Below are 18,530 nucleotides of genomic sequence, written 5' to 3' on the forward strand. Positions count from 1 at the left end.
ATTAATCTAGCTATTCTTTCCTCCCCCTTCTGGATTATTCTTACCACACTTAATCATCCACATGAGAACCTGGTATTGGGAATAGCTTCATATATTTATTTGGCAACTTTAATCTAGGATTGTTTTGGATTGGGAGGGTTTTAATCAAGTAACTTAATTAAATATAGACATGGTGGTAATTTTGAAATACACTACTAATTGTTTATTTTGTGTCCCAGTATTTGGGCTAAATACTATAATGGAGATTATTACTGAAGCTGGGCCAGTAAGCAATGAAGGTGGGTTCCTTGCATCATGAGCTGTGCATGACATACCAACTCCTAGCAAGCATCCCTGTGCCTGCCTGTTGGGCAACGTTTCCACTGGTAACCAAAACCATGTGATTTCTACTGATCACACTCCCATTACACATTATGCTTTTCCATACAATGTCTAATCAGAAGATGGTTCTTGTGGCAGAAATGCATGCAGAGCAGCAAAGCTTTTCCTGCTTTTCACCTTCTGCTCTTGTTACCATCTTCTTTTTTTGTCTCCGTCTCATTCCCATTACTGTTTTCTGCCGATGTATGATGGGGTAATGCAAATATGCTGCTGCTTTTTCAAGTTACTTTGTATGTCCTTTTAATTAGAGTGTTAGTTAACTCGTGTGTGTCACACGGTGCTGGTTATGTACTTGAGTGTCCTTTATAGTAGGTATTCTCTTGTTCCCTCTCTTGTTCCTCATGCAGGAAACCGGAGAGCACTTGTAGATCAGAAGTCTTCTGTTATAAAGCACAGCCCAACAGTGAAAAGAGAATCTCCTTCACCTCAGGGACGAACTGGTAATTCCAGGTACAAACGTGTAAATTATTTCTTTTTTCCAAAAGACTTGACTATACTTGACTTCTCTAGGAGCTAGAGTTATGTTTTGGCTGTAGAGCTCAAAGTGAAATTTGTTTTATGTTCTTATGTCCTCAACCTAAGAATATCAGGGTAAATTTTACAAAGAAAATTTAAAGAACTAAAAAAAATTCCACTCATGGCCATTAATTGGGATACATTTATGAAACTATTCTGAATTATTATGTTCTCTCTGTCCTGTGTACTTCCATTATATAGTGAGAACCAGCAGTTCTTGAAAGAGGTGGTGCACAATGTCCTAGATGGACAAGGAATTGGCTGGTTTCACATGAAGAGAGTCCGTCGTCTCCTGGAGAGTGAGCAACTACGTGTGTTTGTATTAAGCAAGCTTAATCGCACTATCCAGTCAGAGGAGGATGCACGACAGGATGTGGTCCAAGATGTGGTCAGTTACTTTCTTTCTTCCATTCTTTTTTTCTTTAATTTTTATAATTCCTTTCTATATTAAATATTTACAATGAAACCATAAAATACAAGCCAGCGTTAAAATAGTAAAAAACCAGCAAGCAGAACATTAGACACCAAATTAGGATAATGTTTTGGGGTTTTTTTGGAAGAAAATTGTCTGATTACCTGCTGAATGGCTGCAACCTAGGACTCACACCCACACTCTGGTCTCCATGTACTGTATTGATCTTCTCTGTCGTGTATCCCCCAGATCCAGACCACAGCTAAGGCATGTAGATTCTTTTTATACAATATTGCCAAAATCCGACCATTTTTCTCAGTTTCTACTGCCAAGATTCTGGTCCATGCCCTAGTGGTCTCACGACTTGATTTCTGTAACATCCTTCTGGCAGGGCTTCCTCTTTCTCACCTCCGTCCTTTAATTTCTGTCCAGCATTCAGCTGCATGCATTATTACATCCGCCCACTGCTCCGACCATATCTCTCCTTTATTATCATCCCTTCACTGTCTATCCCTTCCCTTCTGTATTCAGTATAAGCTTCTCTTGTTGACTTTTAAAGTCCTCCATGAGCTGGCCCCTCCTTATTTATCAGACCTTCTTTCTCCTCACCTTCCCACCTGTGCCCTCCGTTCTAGTAGTCAAGGTCTGCTGTCTCAGCCTAGGATTTTCTCTGCCCCGTCCTGGATTCGTCCCTTTTCACTTGCTGCCCCTCACTCCTGGAATCCCCTTCCCCCGCGAACATAGCTCATCACTTCTTTAACCTGTTTCAAAACTGAGTTGAAGACCATCCTGTTCAGAGAAGCATTCCCAGGCATTGCGTGACTGTTATTTGTTATTTGACGTTTTTAATTTGTTGCCTGCTTTACTTTATTGAACCCTTTCCTGTATTGTTTTGTATTATTTATCTGTATTATGCTATTATTTCTTATATAATGATACAGGGTGTTCATATTTATCCATATCTGAACGACATTTTATTAACAATGGATTTAATGTCACAGATCCGGAAAGATACAAGACTAACAATATAGATTTTGGAAAGGTGTGGGTCTCTAATAAATTATGAAAAAAGCCAGTTGATTCTGGTAACAAAGATTACACATTTGGGAGAAGTGGATATGGCAGACGAAATTATCAGTTTATCAATCAAAAGAAGGTAACAAAATGATTTGAGCATTGGACTATGACTCTGGAGACCATTAATTCCCCGCTCTGCCATGAAACCCAGTGGGTCACCTTGGACAAGTCACATGCTTTCACCCCCAGGGGAAGGCAGTGGCAAACCTCTGAACAAATCTTGCCAAGAAAACCCCATGATAAAACCTGAGGGTCTCTGGAAAAGAATGCTTTAAGAAAGAGCTAGTGTGGTGTAGTGGTTTGAGCATTGGACTATGACCCTCGAGACCAGGGTTTGAATTCCTGCTTGGCCACGGAAACCTACTGAGTGATCTTAGGCAAGTCGCATTCTCTCAGCTTCAGAGGGAGATACTGGCAAAACCACTTCTGAACAAATCTTTCCAAGAAACCCCTGTGATAGATTCACCTTAGTGTTGCTATAGGTCAGAAATTACTTGAAGGCACAGAAGAAGAAGAAGAAGAGGAGGAGGAGGAGGACCCCATTAGGAAAGCCAGAGTGATGTAAAAGTTTAAAAGTTGAAGACCAGGGTTTGAATCCCCTCTTGGTCCACTAGGTGACCTTTGCTAAGTCACACTCTTTCAGCTTCAGAGGAAGGAAAAACAACTGAACAACTCTTGCCAAGAAAACTCTGTGATAGGGTCTCGCCATAAGTTGGAAAAGACTTGAAGGCACACACCAGAACCCCATTAACCTCAGTGGGTTGCAACACCATGCCCCACATTAGCATCTTGATCTTAGCCAAAAGGCACAGAAGCGATTTAAATTGAAAAAAATTCTTAACAAAACCAAACATGAATAGACAAATCAGACCCACATAACAAAACAACCAAATAAACAAATACAAAACAACTACCAAAATCTACATCTTAATTTGTGCTAATCCTCTCCCCTCCACCCCCACTCCTTAAAATCTTAAGTAAACAAACTAATACACAGAAATTAAAATTTGATTCCCTACTTCCCTGTCTGCTTTCTAAATTAATATATAATTTCTCTTCTCTAGACATCATATGAATTTTATTTTTAACTTTCAGTTATAACAACAACTATTAACTTTTCTTTCTTAATCATAAATCATAATAAAGATGGTTAACTAATATATCTTATACAGTATTTCAAATCCTATACAACTGATATCTCGTCTTTTCTGATTAATATATTCTATAAATCGATTCCATGTTTTCTTAAATAATTCCACTGAATTATTTTTCACCAAATCTGACAGTTTATCTAAAGAAGCTAATTCCATAACTTTTTCTATTCAGTCTAACCATGATAATTCTTATTTATTTGTTTATTTACTTTATTATTATTATTTTGGCAGGAGATCAGCCGCAAGGTTTATAAAGGGATGCTGGATTTGCTGAAGTGTACTGTGTTAAGTCTTGAACTATCATATACAAATGCGGGACTTGGGGGCATGGCAAGTGTCTTTGGCCTTCTGGAAATAGCTCATACCCACTACTATAACAAAGGTAAGAGAACATGAAATGCATATACATTAGAGAAAATAAATGAATGTGAAATCTGTGGGAAGTCTCAGTATTTACCAAACATTCTGAATAATGATTGAGATATGTTGACTATACAAACGGACATTTATTTTAATCAGCTGGGAGATGACTAGGACTGTGGTCCAAAACATACTGCAGAAATAATCCACTTTGAGACTGCTTTAATTGCCCTGGCTCAGTGCTAGGGAATCCTGGGAATTGTAGTTTATTATGGCACATGAGCTCTCTAACAGAGAAGGCTAAATGTTTCACAAAATTACAGTTCCCAGAATTCCTTAGCATTGAGCCAGGTCTCAAACTGGATTATTTCTGCAGTGTGAAAAACTGGACATAGTCCATCCTGTGGTGTTACATATGGGGCTGCCGTAAAAGCATTCAGCCTTCTGCTTTAAAGTGCTTATGGAACAGAAGGAACTTTTAAAGATATAAAGTCACAAAATTTAAAAAGTGTTGCTTTAGTTGAATAAATACTGTGAGTTTTGTTGAGAACATGATTTATGTTTTTCACTTGACATATCTTGCATAGAATGCATTTTCTTTGTTTCCACTTTTACGCCATGATACCCCAAAGATCCATACTTCTCCTTTTCAAATGTGGGTTAGGAAAACACATACCCAGATGTGTTTAGACAACAAAATCACTTGATTTAGGCTATTAAAATTAGGGGTAGACAGGTTCATGGAATTCAGTGGCCTGCACCTGATCCATTTCCATTAGCTCCAGACCCTCATGGACTGCTTTCTCAGTCCCATGAAAAATGATTTGAGGGGTAAAACATGGTAAAGGAGGTGCTTATCTACCTGTGAATCGTGGTCCCTAGAGGCTTCCAAAAGTGTGGTTTTTAAATATTCTGATAGTTAAGGGTATTAGTGTTCTGTGGGGCTGCATGCAAGGCTGCTGTAGGTGCAGAAAGCCTACTAGCGAATTTAACAGATGATTGATTAGTTTGAATTTCTCTCCCTTTATATTTCTTCTTCAATCTATAATGGAGATTATGGAATTTGACAGAATGCATCATGAAGGATATAGGTGATGTCTGTAATAGAAGGGACTGGGAACATCAACACACAGCAGCACATAGATTTTGATGACTTCAGTGTTTGTGGCCACTCCTACTGATGGCATCTGAGCTTGTGACGCAATGGTTAAATGCCTGTACTTCAGTCATCCACTCAAAACCATAAGGTTGCGAGTTCAACACCAGCAAAAGGGCTCAAGCTTGACTAAGGCTTGCATCCTTCTGAGGTCGCTAAAATGAGTACCCAGATTGTTGGGGGCAATTAGCTTACAGTTGTAAACTGCTTAGACACTGTTAGTTCAGTATGAAGTGGTATATAAATGAAGCTGTTTGTTTTGTTTGTTTTCTCGTTGTCATCTTCCCCCTCATAAAAGAAATTCTATACTAATGAATTAAACAACATTCCAAAGAAAAAGAAGGCATACTTTCCCTTCTGCTGAATGGACATACCATTTAACGATCACATTTTTAAGGGAGTTCCTGTCTGTTCTTTAGAACATATTATGCAGAAGAACACTAAGAGAAGTATGGTGTGGAATGCTGGGAGCTGCAGTCCAGTAACATGTGGCTCAGGATTCCCACCCCAGCATAGGCTGGTTGTTCAGTGAAGTTTGCAAAAGCACTGATTGACAGGATGCCATAAAAAAGAAAGCTTTGACATCAAGCTAATGTGATGAGCCATCTTATGACAATGAATAGAAAAACACAAAAGTCTTGCTTGGTCAATCTGAGAGTCTGTTTAAATCAGGATTTTGTTTACAGTGTGGCAGTCATATGTCGCTTGGAAGCAAATAAACCGGGAATACGTGGCACAACCTTCTTTCTTCAAGTCAGCAAATTATGGCATTCTGAGGTGTACAGCTTCTGAAGAAGTTTCATTGAGGTCATGACTTAGTGGCAAAGCAGATGGGCAGAAGGGATGGCTAGAATGTGGGTTAGGATAACACATATCCAGATGTGTTTAGACAACAAAATCAGGGCGCCTCCTCCTGCAGCCCCTCCTCCTGCAGCCCCAAATAGGACCAAAAAGATCCGCTCAATCTGGGGGCAGTTTTGGGCCATCTTAAATGGTCTTGGTGCGGCTTCTGGGTGTTCCAGGGGCATGCGTTTCGGCCAGAAGCTGCCCTTTTCTGTTTCGGGCCTTAGAGCAGTTGATGCATTAAGCCATGAATGTGTCTTATTTTTTATTTTTTTAAAGAAACATTTCACCAAGTGACCACTACTTGCCATAATCTGTGACAGTAGAGGTTATTGTGGGAAGTATTATTTCCATCTGTTTACCTTGAATCCACCTCTAACAAAATTTCCTTGGGATTAACACAAATTCACATATTAATATTGTTTTCTGTCCATCTCTCTGACCATCCAGTGCTTTGATAATAGTTAGCTAACAGTTATTTTGATAATATGTAAAGCAGGAGTAGGCAGCCTTTTTGAGCCGGGGGCTGGGTTGCTGTCCCTCAGACAACTGGGGGGGGGGGTCGAAGCCAAAAAATAAATAATTATTTTTTTTAAAAAAAAATAATTAAATAAATAAACCAGGACAAATGTAGGACAAAATTTTCAAATGGAGGACACTTTTAAAAAAAATGGAGGACATGCAAAAATTTGCTGATTTTTTTAAAAATGTTAATATAAATGTATGGTTCGGAGGCTTCTATAGACAATTGCCCCCCTTGCCCGCCGCTTGCCCCCCTTCCCCACCTCCTCCTGATAGGCCAAAGGCCCCACGCCCTCACGCAAGAGGCCAAAGGCTCCAGCGGCAATCGGCGGCAGGACCGGTCCCAAGGCCTTGCTGGGCCGCATCCGGCCCCCGGGCCACAGGTTGCCTACCCCTGATGTAAAGTATGGGTGTACTTCTTTGTGGCTATTTAGTACCTTCAGGAGGAAAGGGTGCTTTCCTTTTATTTTATTTTGTTCATTTATATTATTTTTATGATAGTTTTTTAGTTTCCCAACTATTTCACACAATTTAAAAAATATGATATAGCATCTGATAGTAAACTTATACAGTATTGAAATCCAGGCAAATAATAATAATAATAATAATAATAATAATAATACTTTATATAGCGCTGTAGATTTACACAGTGCTGTACATACAGACAATAAAATCGATAAAAATGAAACCTGCCAGTGGCGTACATTCTACTAAATACAAATAAATATATTATTGTTATTATTATTATTATTATTATTATTACATATAAAACAATAGATAGTAATACAAGATAGAATTAGATAAAGTAAGGAGGCAACAGATTGAGAACATCAGAGCTCAAATAAAATAAAATATCGATAACAATCGGATAAACAGTCACACAATGCCTGGAAACGCTTTCCTGAAAATATAGTCTTCAACTCAGTTTTGAAACTGGTTAAAGAAATGATGACCCTTGCTTGTGAGGGAAGGAGATTCCAGGAGTGAGGGGCAGCAAGTGAAAAGGGATGAATCCAGGATGGGGCAGTGGAAAGCCTGGGCTGGGACAGCAGACCTTGACTACCAGAACAGAGGGTACGAGTGGGAATGTGGGGAGAAAGAAGTTCAAATAAATAAGGGGGGGCAGCCCATGCAAGGCTTTAAACATTAACAACAGAAGCTTATACTGAATGTGGAACGGGAAGGGGAGCCAGTGAAGGGATGATAATAGAGTAGAAACATGGTCAGAGTGACAAGCGGATGTAATAATGCATGCAGCTGAATGTTGGACTGAAATTAAAGGACAGAGGTAAGAAAGAGGAAGCCCTGCCAGAAGGAGGTTACAATAATCTAGTTGCAAGATGATCAAAGTGTGTACCAGAGTCTTGGCAGTAGAGGCCGAGAGAAATGGACGGATTTTAGCAATATTGTAGAGAAAGAATCTACAGGCCTTGGCTGTGGCCTGGATCTGGGGGATACACAACAGAGAAGAATAAAAAATGAAGCCAAGACTGTGGGCTTCCTGGACCAATCGAATAGATATGTCGTCAACAGAAACAGAAAAGGAGTATTGAAGGGTGGACTTGGGTGGAAAGACAAGAAGTTCTGTCTTGGACATGTTGAGCTTCAAATGCCGATGGCACATCCACTGTGAGACAACTGTGAGACAAGATGAAACTTGCTGTTCAAACCCCAGAGAAAGGTCAGGGGTGGAAAGATACAGCTCAGTGTCATTGGTGTACAGATGATAGAAAAAAACCAAAAGAACTGAAAAGTTTTTCTTGGGACAATGTGTAAAGAGAGAACAGTAGGGGACCCAAAACAGAGCCCTGGGGAACTCCAACAGATAAGGGAACAGAGGACGAGATCTGACCACCCGTGACCACTGCAAAACATCTATCTGACAAATAAGATTTAAACCAATGAAGAACAGAGTCCGAGAACCTGAGGTCAGAAAGTATATCAACTAGGAGACAGTGATCCATGGTGTCGAAGGCTGCAGACATATCAAGAAGAACGAGAACAGAGTAAAGGCCATTCGCCTTGGCCCGCAAAAGATCGTTCGAGATCTTTGTGAGGGCCGTCTCTGTAGAGTGCCATGGGTGGAAACCGGACTGAAAGGGATCTAGAATCGAGTTGGCTTCAAGAAACTCAAGACAGCGAGATTAAACAACCCATTCCAAAACCTTAGAAAGAAAAGAAAGAAGAGAAATCGGATGATAGCTAGACAAAGAAGAGGTGTCAAGAGAAGTTTTTTTCAGAATTGGGTAAATGAGAGCATGTTTAAAGTCCAAAGGGAAGGAGCCAGTAGAGAGAGAGATTAAAGATATAGAGAAGCGAGGGCAGAAAAGAAGGGGCTATAGAGATTAGAAGATGAGAAGAAATTGGATTAAGTGAACAGGTTGCAGGTTTGGAAGAGTTCAGCAGCGTGGAAAGTTCATCCAAAGAAACAGGAGGAAACACACAGAGTTGTTTGGTTGAAGGTGCCAGAAGATTAGTGGTAGAAGACAAATCAGGAAGAACTATCTCAGATTGAATAGTGGTGATCTTAGTGATGAAATAGTTGGTGAAATCAGTAGAGGAAAATAATGAAGAGACAGGGGGAGAGGAAGGTTTCAGCAAAGTGTTGAAGCAGGAGAACAAATGCAGTGGGTGCCTCTCGTTGGCACAGATCAGTGATTTGTAATAATTCTGTTTTGCCATGGACAGGGTGCGTGAGAAGGATAAAAGGACAAATTTATAATTAATAAAATTGGCCCACTTCCTGGACTTTTTTAAAAGACGCTTGGCCGCTAGAGAGTAGGACTGGAGGAACCTAACAATGGGAGTAGGCCAGGGTTGAGGCCTAGTCATAGAGGAAGACAGATACAAGGGCAAAGCTGTCAAGAGTTGAAGAAAGAGTGAAGTTCAATAAAGACATAGCTTAGTCAGCAGAGTCTCCAAGAGATAGAGAAGAGAGAGATGAATCCAAGGACTGACAGAGATGGTCACAATTAACAGACTGAAGATCACGAAAATAGCTTTGAACAGGAGGTGGGATATAAGTAAGAGGAAAAGAGATTAAATGATGATCAGACAATGGAAAATCAGATGTCAAGTAGTCAGAAATGACACACTTAGCAGCAAAAACTAGGTCAAGGCAGTGACTGAAAGAATGGGTCGAAGAGTTGGAATGAGGTTGAAGACCAAAAGCAGCTAAAAGGGAGCTAAAAGGGAGACATTGAAGGATTCTCAGGATCGTCAAGGTGGACATGAAAGTCACCTAGGATCAAAGTGGGGACTGTATCAGAAAGAAAAAATGTCAGCCATGACTCAAAGTCTGAGAAGAACTGGGTAGCAGAACCAGGAGGGTGATAGATGACTGCAACCCGCAGCTGTAAAGGAAAAAAGAGTCTAATAGAGTGAGACTCAAATGAAGAGAAACAAAAGTTAGGGGGAAAAGAAAGAACTTGAGACTGGCAGGAATTAGTCAATAAAATACCTACCCCTCCTCTTTGACCCCCAAGGTGGCTTGTGTGGGTGAAAGAAAGACTGCCAAAAGAAAGGGCACTGGAGGTAGCAGTGTCATGGGCCGGAGCCAGGTTTCAGTAAGAGCAAGAAGATTAAATGATCTAGAGAGAAAAAAATTGTGAATTGCTGTTGCTTTCGGAGCAACAGAGCGACAGTACCAGGGTGAAAAAAAGAATGGAAGCTGGGAGATAGAAAGAGGTTGAATAGGGATCAGATTAGGAGAAATGCTTGGAGCCATGGGAAGGAAAGGATTCCTTATCCAGTGATCAATAGGAGAGAATGTAACAATGACAAGAGTGGAAAAATAAAAGCTGACAGTGCTTGATAACATTGCCTGAACACCACAAGACACGAGGGATCTAATAGAGCTGTGAATGCACTGGGCATAGGAACACTTAAAAGTTTTCATTTTCTGCTGAATGATAGTAAGTTTGCTGCCAAGCAACTCAACTCTCATCAGCTCTAGGCAGCATAGTTGCTGGTGAGGGATGATAGGACCTGTTGTCCAACAGTATCCACAGGACCACAAGTTGCCCATTCTTCCTTGCTCCTGCTCTTGTATTCTGTACATTGTGTTCAAGTGATGATGAGATTTAAATTTGAGAGCTATTATTTTCATTATTTACAACCAATTGATTAACATCAGTGGACCAATCTTTTTTCTCAAAGCTACTTCCCTTTCTTTTTCTATCCTTTCTTCAAATTGACTTTTGTTGATATTTCTGGGGTTTTCTTATCTTTTTTGGCTGGTATCTCTCTCTTCTCCTTTCTTTTAAAGAGCCAGAAAAAAGAAAAAGAAGCCCAACAGATGGAGCAATCACTCCGGTTGGCAAGGACCCTATTTTAGCCATGAGAGTGGAATCGAAACCGAAGGTGCAGCTGCCAGTACCTCAGCTCATGCCACAGGCACCAAGCCCCACAGGGAAAGGGCCAAGGGAGTTTGACACAAGGAGTCTAAAGGAGGAGAATTTTGTAGCTTCTATTGGTGTGTATTCATGTTTATGTGAAATGCAGGAAAGTGGTTGTGCATTGTTAGTATTTACTTGCATCCTCACCATTTAAACATTTCTCTCTTCATTGCTATAGTAATGCGCTTTCCTGTCACTCAGATTGCCCAGACTAGTCATATATGCTCATCTCACATCTTGGAGAAATATTAGCTAAATATTTCTGATGTGCTGGTATGCTTTTTTACAACTTTATGGTCAGGCTGAGGGAGGCTGCCATATGATGAAATTTAATTATTATCAGACTGGATAGGGAGTTTTGCTGTTATGTGCCTTCAAGTTGCTTCCAATTTATGGCAACCCTTGACAAGATTTGTTCAGAAGGATTTGTTCATCGCCTTCATCTGAAGCTGAAATACTGTTACTTGTCCAGCATCACCCAGTGGGTTTCCATGGTACAGTGGGAATTCTAGCCCTGTCCTCCTAGATTCAAACACTCGAATCACTTCACCACACTGTCTCATGGATGGAGATTATGATGAAAAAAATTAATAGTCCAGACTGTAACATCATAGATTCTTGGGAGCATTTGTGTCACGAATAAGCTATCCACAAGAACAATTATCATTGGGAGTAGTTCTTTTTATCATTCCTCTCTGTGTTTATTTGGAAGTAACTTCCATTGTGTTCTTGGGGTATATTCTGCACTAAATATTTATCCTGCAGAATTGCAGTTGTGTTTATATTTCTTGAATATTATCCCAGACACATGGATTGAACACTATTCTTATCTCGCATTTAAACTGTTTTCCCTTCACAACAAAACTTACTGGAATTAATATTATAAATGTTAAACTGCATTCACTTATATATTATAAATCCTAAGAAACAAAAAGTCGTGATCAAATATTTATATTACAGAAGCAATGTTATACCTAGTTCTGCATGAATGACCAAGACAGAAAACCATTTAGGAAATTTGCTGGATCTTTTCCCAATCTTTCTCTATGTACCAATCCAGCTGAAGGATTAGAATGTGGTATTCTGTTGATCCAGGGAATAGAAAGAAATTTAGCTTTAAACCTTTGTTGAATATAAATGCCATCCAATTGTCATCCAAATGTGGGATCAAAAAGGGTTATTCTCTGTGAGGCTAAAGACAAAACCCACAACTCCAGGATTTATCCCTTATGCCAACCTGACCAAACAGGAATCTTAAAATTCTAAAATGTTACAGTTGTTGCCACTAACCCTTCTTTCCTCAGTTTTTAATTTCCTGCCTCTTAATTCCTTTTGTTTTGTTTAATCTTAACTCTAAAGCCATTATATTCTTAATTTAATATCTAAAAAAATCCCTAACTAAATTATTAGAGAAAGGGACTAAAATCCTGACCAATTGGTCATGGGTATGGGGTTGCGGGAATTAAGCAGAGTAGTGGTGGATAGAGGTTCTTGCAGATGTCTCATCTGTAGGATCGCCATGAGTTGACATTGACTCAAGGGCAGATAACAACAAAGGAAATAAGTCAGCAGATGAATGAGTGACAAGTCTCAGAGTCAAGATTGGAGTCGTTGTTATTGATGTTCCACCATGGAATAATGAGACCAGACACACAGGTTGGGTTGATAATGGACCACTTTATTAACCTAATTAAATAATTTACAAATACTGGAAGACCACAAAGGGAGGAGCAACCTGGTTGGGGATCAGCTGGAGCCAGGTGTCATTACTTGACAGCCTCCCCAGCCTTTCCTTGGGTGAAAACACCTGCCCCCCCGTGGAGAAGTCTATTTGACTGGACTGCTCCCCAGGCTGGACCTCTGGTGGAAGGCAGACCCAGACACCCCCACCCAAGCTGTGTAACTTTAGGAGTGAGGGCCAAAATCCCAGGTCTACTTCAAGGATCGAGTTCTTCCCCATCTCTGGGATGTGGTAACCTTAGAAAGGTGGTTCCAGAACTCTACCTACACCACAAGCGGGTGCAACGCTGTACACCAAACTCTTACATTCTCCTCACTACCCGCCACAGAAAGGGACAGGCGTCTGCCTCGTCCCTTTCCCCCACCAGGCCAGCCAAGATGGCACCCAGCCCATTTTGCAAGTCGTCCAGGAATAAGAGATTTCGTTCCTCTGAGAGGTGGATGCTGTCTGCCCTGTAGAGCTCTTTCTGGCGAAACAAGATTCCCTGATGTGTTATAAGGTAGCCCAATCCTTCGTCCATGGCCTTGCGCATTGCCCGGTTCACTTTTTTCTGGGCCAGATCGATGGCGTGTGAATCACCTTGACCCCTCTAGCACTGGCGGGGCAATATTGTGGACTTCGAACTGCAGAGAGGGGGCATGGAAGTTCGTTGCTCCCCTTAAGTTGGCTACAGCCCCCCTCCATTCAGCCTCATGGTGCAGGACCCTCAAACTAATATTTATTTCATCAAGCAAAAGTGAGACTGAAACCAGTCTCTGAAGCAGCAGGTAAATCCGGTTAAATTAAAAGAAAATATTTCAAAACAAGATGGAAAGGTAAAAAAAGATAAAGGTTAGTGTTGTGGGGGAATGTAATACGGTAGTTAGGCCCTTGGGTATATCCCAGGAGTTGGGGATGGTGTCTTCAGCCTCATAGGGAGTGAGAGATCGACACTTACTAAAAATGGTAATTCATGTGAGACTGAAGAGACAATCCACCCCCACCCATTAAAAAAATAAAATGAAAATAAGAGTTTATTAGATAGAAAAGACTAAAGGCGGCAGAGCAGTTATCAAAACTGAATAGAGAGGGGTTGTTGGCAACGGCTCTAATGTCTTAGAATTTTAAAATTCCTGCTTGGCCATGTCTGGAGGGGGTTTAAACCCAGGAGTTGTGGATTGTCCTTCAGCCTCACAAGAATGACCATTCTCGGGAAGTGTCAACCACTCATTTTCTAGCATTAAAAGAGTATAAAAAAATGAAAAGAAAATGGCAGGCATACTTTTCAAGTTAGTTTCTTAAACATACTTCCCCACACTAAACATTGACCATCATTTGTTGTAAGTTCTTTTTTAAATTAAAGAACAGTCACCATTAAAATGTTGATAGTTGATAGTACTGTAGGAGAACAGCTAAGAAAAACCCATTTCTGCAGTGTTGCTGAAGCTGATCAACCACCCACATTCTACGTGGTTGCATATCAGCAAGCAGAACTGTGATGTGGGGAAAGGAGCACAACCCATTTTACATTCAGTATTAATAAAATCCCTTCTGTGGGGAACTTATTTTATTATGATCTTCACTACTGAAAGAACATTTCTCAATCAATGTTGGTGCTGTTAATGAATTCGAAAACGAATACGGCTAGCAAATAGTGTTTGTCTTTCCATCAAATACAGTATGGGGAAAGTATTGGGCTTGCCACATGTTGTAATCTTTATATCATATCATTGTAGAAAATCCAAACCCCTATCCCTCTCCAGCAAGTTATGAATCAATTTCCTATCCCATTTCTGTTCATATTTTTTCATGCTCTGCTTCCACTGCAGAATAGTAAAAAAATAATTCTCCACACTATTGGTCCTACCTTATAAGAGCTGAGTTGTCCACCCTGCCTTCTAGCGCCTCCCAGCAGCTGCCTTCCTAAATGAGGAGGAGGAATGAACAACACAGTTCATACAGGGATTTCTAGCAAGCTTATTTAGGATTCTGCCACTGGGCCACTAGGCCAGCACCTGGGAGGACCTGGTGTTTATTGATACAAGAATGAAAACATCTTAGAAATTTGAGATGCTTTGTGGGTTTGCTGAATAGATTGAAATTTAAATCACCTCTCAGAATGTTTCTTTCTAAACAGATTCTGCCCTTTTTGTAAGGATCTCTATTTTAGAACATCCTTTTTCTTCACAGTTGGAGGGATAGTGTCAAAACCTTGACTGAAGGTTTTGTGTGCATCATTTAAGGATGTCTTTCTCCAACTTTTTTGTGTTCTGCATAAAAGAACTTTGGAGACTAATACATTGAACACACAAAAGGTTAGATGAATAGTAGGTAGAGCCAAGTGGTTACGATGGGGATAGGCAGGGCCAAAGTAAAACGTATACATTTAAATATTACATTTATATTGGTAGAAATACAATTTCTTTTATGCAGCATTATATTTTGAATTGAGGATATTGGGGGTGCTGATGGGTGAGACAGTGACACAGTGGTTTATGTGGAAATTTATTAAGAAATTTTAAATGTTGGATATAAAAAACTTTAAGGTATCCTTTTTAATTCATCATTTCTATGAAGTGAGATGAAATCAGGTAGGTGAGTCTCACTTAGTGTTTTTCTCAGTCAATTAATTTTGAATAGTTGTTATTTTATAACTCTTGTAAATGCAGCTGCTAGTGTGTAAATCTGATCTGCTGAAGAAGTGATTAATTATTTATATGTTAGTTTCCTTTAATCTTGCCTATGGCAGTGCAGGTTTGGGTGGTGTATTTTTTATTTTGTTTTCCATTATCACCTCTGCTTAGCATCTGACACTTTTTCTGTCTTTCTCTCCTGCTTACATTGCATCTTGAGTAGAATTGTGGAATACGCACCAGGAAGTGACAAAGCAAAAAGCTTTGGAAAAACTGAGTAAGGATATGATGAAAGGACAGATACCTAACACTTTCCCCCAGCCTCTCCATAACTGCCAACTCCCTATTTTGATTGAAATCCTATTCTACATGAACCATAGGGCAGACCAAGGAGGTCACTGTTTTAAAGAAATTTAGTAATGAGTTGCACTGAATAGACCTTTCTTATTCTGGAAAAACTGTACTGTGTCCTCCAGCCATGCTTCAGCCCTTCCTTACCACTGAATTTAAAATGTATTTTGGACAGGTTTCTGCAGCAAATATTAATCTATTTTCAATTCCCAATTGAATGGTTCACAATTATTTTTTAATAGCAGTGATTAAATTTTTTTGATAAGGTTGGAAATAAACCTGGGGATTCATGTGAAAAAATAAGATTAACTTGTAATGGAAGAAAAGCTGGGTGTTTAATTTTCTTGTCAGTTGTTCCTTGGCTATGCTGATTAGGAATGAAGAGTGAATTGTCCAGACAGTGCTCATAACAGAGACCATAATAGTAGACATTTGCTAGCAATACAGAATAGTTAGAAATTGTGTCTTTGCCATATCTTGTGTAATCATAGATGTGATTTTACATAAATATATTTACATGACCATTTTATTTCTAATACCACTTGAGTAGAGATAAAAGGCAGTATCAGATACATGTCTGTAAATAGAGGGAGTTTCAGGACAAAATGGACTGTTTTAGAAGGCTTAAGTATACCCTTATGTTCTTTTTTCTCCATTTCAAAGTGTAATTTACCCTTTGGTAAAAAAAGAGGTGGTTAGAATGTTGTGTTGTACAATTGCAGTTCTACATTTACACAAGGCTATGTTCAAAACGTTCTAGAACTGAAAAGTTTTAGTAAACTTTAACCACGGTACACATGCTTCTGGGTGTGGCTCCTGCATTCTCATTCAGTTATTCTTTTGAGGAAAGGCCTGCCGGAAGAGATCCATCTTTATAGCTTTTTTAAAGCTATTTACAGTGGTAATATGATGGATCTCATCCGGCAGGCCATTCCACAGTCTGGGAGCTACAGCTGAAAAGGTTCTCTGGGAAGTCGTAGACAGCCTTGTTTTACAAGGCTGTAACAGATTTTTCACTGAGGATCTAAGTGTGCGGGGAGGATTATATGGAAGGAGTTGCTGGACACCTCATCAGTTGATTCTGTTATAACTCTGGCGTCTAAGTCGGCTCTTATCTGAGAGATTTTCATAGAATCATAGAATCATAGAGTTGGAAGAGACCACAAGGGCCATCCAGTCCAACCCCCTGCCATGCAGGAAATTTTATCTACAAAGTAGTTGTTAAATGCATCACAGCAGGCTGTTGTTGGGTTAAGTCAGTGCTTCTCAATTATTTTCTGTCATGCCCCCCCTAGGAAGAAGAAAACATTTTGTGCCCCCCGCGCGACTGTAAATAGTATCATTTGTCTATAAAATTGTTATAAGTACACCTCTGCATAACACTGTATCCTGAGCCTCGCGCCCCCCTTTATGGAGCCTCGCCCCCCCCCTGGGGGGCCCGCCCCACTATTTGAGAAGTACTGGGTTAAGTAAAGGGTTCTGCACAGGTGGAACCTGTGTCAGTTCCCTCACCACCCTAAACAGCTCTGCTGGACGGGACTCTGCAGACGCAATATGTGCAGAGGAGTACTCTCCCCTCCCTTGTGTGCCTCCTCCTTTTGTGCTGAAGACTCTTCTCAGGTAGTGGTAAGGATGGAGAAAGTTAAAACTAAATCTAAAGTCAGCTCCATTCCTTGGAGACTCTTATTGAAAAGAAGGCAGACATATCCTTTAAGTGCTCCCATTAGGCCTCTGCTCTATTTTCCCATTAGGCCTCTGCCCTCACCCATTCATGTAACCTCCACAGCATCCTTTATTTCTAGAGCAGTCATGCTCTGCATCCAATATATTTTTGATAACCAGGATCTTCATGCAGTGTCCTTACACAAGGCCTTGCTCCCTCCCGTTCGTCCCCGCCCCCTGGGCTTTCAGAAGAACGCAGCCGCGAGACAGTTGGGACGGAAGGTACCATTCTGGGGGCGCTCTCTGCCTCTTGCCCCGCGGCTGAGGGAAACCTGGAACTGGTCCCAAAAGATGGCTTTCTCAAGCTCCTCTTATTGCTGTATAGAACTGAAGGATCTGGTGGGAATTGTTATTCTAGCAGTGAGCATTTGTGTGATTGTCATGGTATTCATCTTTTGGCTTGCAAGACCCACCATACGTTATGAAAAGGGGGTGGGGCCGGTGGGAGCGGCCCCTACAAAAGCCGGCCCACCGGCTCTCCCCGAAGAGGACGCTGCCGTTTGCCCTCCTCCACCTGGGCAGGAGCGGCCCAAGGGACTTTGCTGCCGCCGCCGCGGCGTTTCTCCAGGGGGTGGGGCCGGTGGGAGCGGCCCCTACAAAAGCCGGCCCACCGGCTCTCCCCGAAGAGGACGCTGCCGTTTGCCCTCCTCCACCTGGGCAGGAGCGGCCCAAGGGACTTTGCCGCCGCGGCGTTTCTCCAGGGGGTGGGGCCGGTGGGAGCGGCCCCTACAAAAGCCGGCCCACCGGCTCTCCCCGAAGAGGACGCTGCCGTTTGCCCTCCTCCATCTGGGCAGGAGCGGCCCAAGGGACTTTGCCGCCGCCGCGGCGTCTCTCCAGGGGGTGGGGCCGGTGGGAGCGGCCCCTACAAAAGCCGGCCCGCCGGCTCCCCCCGAAGAGGACGCTGCCGTTGCCCTTTTCCATCTGGGCATGGGTGGCCTAGGGGACTCTGTCAGCCGTTTATACCATCACGGCGGAGTGCCTGTTGTTGGGGTTTTTTTAGAGGGAGGGAGATTGAGAATAGTTTAGTTTTTTTTCCTCATTAGGGATAGATTGGGCTACGTCCTGTTTTTTGCAGCTGTATATTATCTAATTGTATTTTTAGATTGCTTCTGTAGTTGATTGTATATGATGGATTTATTGCTGTATTGTAGTACTTGTTTTATGTTGCTTGTAATTGTATTGTGAATTTGTATAATGCTGTAAACCGCCCTGATCTTATGGAAGGGCGGTATACAAATAAACCATTTATTATTATTATTTATAAATCTTTAGCTTTTGTGACAGAT

General features: G+C 41.1%; 1 protein-coding gene across 48 annotated transcripts in view; it reads left to right on the forward strand.

The window, feature by feature from the left end:
- The window catches only part of MADD (MAP kinase activating death domain), a 156,920-nt gene that overhangs the window by 63,010 nt on the left and 75,380 nt on the right, over positions 1–18,530 (forward strand). For 16 of the 48 annotated variants that reach the window (XM_089521639.1, XM_089521624.1, XM_089521630.1 and 13 more), the window contains 4 exons: positions 729–831; positions 1,099–1,285; positions 3,772–3,922; positions 10,689–10,895. In XM_089521639.1, coding sequence (XP_089377765.1) covers positions 729–831; positions 1,099–1,285; positions 3,772–3,922; positions 10,689–10,895 — 648 coding nt within the window. Of the gene's footprint in view, positions 1–218; positions 279–728; positions 832–1,098; positions 1,286–3,771; positions 3,923–10,688; positions 10,896–15,394; positions 15,449–18,530 lie in introns of all 48 variants that reach the window. The other 32 variants (XM_089521626.1, XM_089521601.1, XM_089521610.1 and 29 more) reach the window with 4 other exon arrangements.

Source organism: Sceloporus occidentalis, unplaced genomic scaffold (genome assembly GCF_023333645.1).
Source record: "Sceloporus occidentalis isolate IW3139 unplaced genomic scaffold, rSceOcc1.0.p SCAF_4, whole genome shotgun sequence".
NCBI lineage: Eukaryota > Metazoa > Chordata > Lepidosauria > Squamata > Phrynosomatidae > Sceloporus > Sceloporus occidentalis.